Source organism: Haliotis cracherodii, unplaced genomic scaffold (assembly GCF_022045235.1).
Source record: "Haliotis cracherodii isolate W230 unplaced genomic scaffold, xgHalCrac1.p SCAF_25, whole genome shotgun sequence".
NCBI lineage: Eukaryota > Metazoa > Mollusca > Gastropoda > Lepetellida > Haliotidae > Haliotis > Haliotis cracherodii.
The window spans coordinates 2116649-2118942 of NW_027266281.1; the positions used below are offsets into that span (position 1 = coordinate 2116649).

At 42.9% G+C, this 2294-nt stretch overlaps 1 protein-coding gene across 1 annotated transcript; it reads right to left on the minus strand.

The window, feature by feature from the left end:
* Positions 1 to 875: 875 nt before the first annotated feature.
* LOC139472606 (glutamine-rich protein 2-like) lies at positions 876 to 1778 on the minus strand. The gene has a single exon (XM_071255067.1). The coding sequence runs from the start codon at positions 1776 to 1778 to the stop codon at positions 876 to 878; it is 903 nt and encodes a 300-aa protein (XP_071111168.1).
* Positions 1779 to 2294: the final 516 nt, after the last annotated feature.

A 2294-nucleotide genomic window follows, 5' to 3' on the forward strand; every position in this document is an offset into this window, starting at 1 on the left:
CCATATGCTGTTCATTTAATTGGCGTTTATCGATATACTATCCATCTACTTATACACACGTAGTCTTAACATACACAGACTTTTATTGTTCATTATGTTCAAAATGTACCCTTGAAGATCCTGGTAAAAATAGGCCGTCAGCAACCCATGCTTGTAAGAGGCGACTAACAGGAACGGGTGATCAGACTCAATGATTTTGTTGAGGCATGTCATCGTATCACAATTGCATAGGTCGATGCTCTTGATGTCAATAACTGGATTGTCTTGTCATGACTCGATTATTTAAAAAACACCGTCATATAGCTGAAATAATGCTGTATGGGGCGTTTAACAACAAACAATCAAACAAAAACTATTATTGAACACACTCCAACCATGAGAAATCAAACTTCTTATTTTCTATATATTTAGTTTTATTCATGAAATACTTCGATTAATAATTTAATAACTTACGTTGATTTCTTGTCTGTCACGCAATGCACATGTTCAAACCATCGAAAACTTTGAATATAGTCAAAGGCCAAATGCAATAAAATTGACTATTTTTTAGGATGTCAAAGAAGCAGTAAAAAAAAAGTATTACCCAGTAATTTGTCTTACCCCTCCCACCCTGCGGAAATTCCTCTCAGTATCAACTAGCCACAGAATGTTCGAGGTTACTACTAGAAACAAACAAGGTTTTCCCCATTGCTTGAACCACACAGCCCGTGGGGTGAACATGTAGAGCACAGTCTCTGATGTAAAAGGGTGGGAGTCTTTATGTCATCCAACTTCAGTAGTTAATATATTGATACTTTTATAGTTGTTTTAGAGGTTGTTTCCGGTGCCTTTTGTTGCATTAGCATCTGGCGAGTTTCCTTGAAGAAAGAGTTTAATTATGACGCTACTGTCTCTAACGCTTCACTGTAACCAACTCCAGTCTCTACCACTTCACTGTAACCAAGTCCCATCTCTACCACCACACTGTAACCAACTCCAGTCTCTACCACTTCACTGTAACCAAGTCCAGTCTCTACAACTTCACTGTAACCAATTCCAGTCTCTAACACTTCACTGTAACCAACTCCAGTCTCTACCACTTCACTGTAACCAAGTCCCATCTCTACCACCACACTGTAACCAACTCCAGTCTCTACCACTACACTATAACCAAGTCCCGTCTCAATCACCACACTGAAAACTAATCCCATTTCTACGAAAACACTGTAATCTAGTCCCGTCTCTACCAGCACAGAGTAAACTAGTCCCGTCTCTACCACTACACTGTAATCTAGTCCCGTCTCTACCAGCACACTGTAAACTAGTCCCGTCTCTACCAGCACACTGTAAACTAGTCCCGTCCCTACCAGCACACAGTAAACTAGTCCCGTCTCTACCAGCACAGAGTAAACTAGTCCCGTCTCTACCAGCACAGTGTAACCTAGTCCCGTCTTTACCAGCACAGTGTAACCTAGTCCCGTCTCTACCAGCACAGTGTAACCTAGTCCCGTGTCTACCAGCACAGAGTAAACTAGTCCCGTCTCTACCAGCACAGTGTAACCTAGTCCCGTCTCTACCACCACACTCATACCTAGTCCCGTCTCTACCAGCACACTGTAACCTAGTCCCATCTCTACCACCACACTCATACCTAGTCCCGTCTCTACCAGCACAGAGTAAACTAGTCCCGTCTCTACCAGCACGGTGTAACCTAGTCCCGTCTCTACCACCACACTCATACCTAGTCCCGTCTCTACCAGCACAGAGTAAACTAGTCCCATCTCTACCACCACACTCATACCTAGTCCCGTCTCTACCAGCACAGTGTAACTTAGTCCCGTCTATACCAGCACACTGTAAACTAGTCCCGTCTCTACCACCACACTGTAAACTAGTCCCGTCTCTACCAGCACACTGTTACCTAGTCCCGTCTCTACCAGCACAGTGTAACCTAGTCCCGTCTCTACCAGCACAGTGTAACCTAGTCCCGTCTCTACCAGCACAGTGTAACTTAGTCCCGTCTCTACCACCACACTCTAACCTAGTCCCGTCTCTACCAGCACAGTGTAACTTAGTCCCGTCTCTACCAGCACACTGTAATCTAGTCCCGTATCTACCATCAAACTGTAACCTAGTCCCGTCTGACTATGATTGGTCTAAATATGAAGAAACTAAATTACCACCCGTTCACTCATTTTATAGTAACTTAACATAATCTAATATAACCGATGGTGATTATTAACACTCTCTTAATATGTCAGATAAATTAGGCTGTCAGAATTTAGGCGAATATCATGATTTGTACTTGAAAACTG

Coding starts and splice junctions, on each gene's coding strand:
- LOC139472606 (XM_071255067.1), bottom strand. CDS start 1,778: ATGAGTGTGGTGGTAGAGATGGGACTAGTTTACTCTGTGCTGGTAGAG.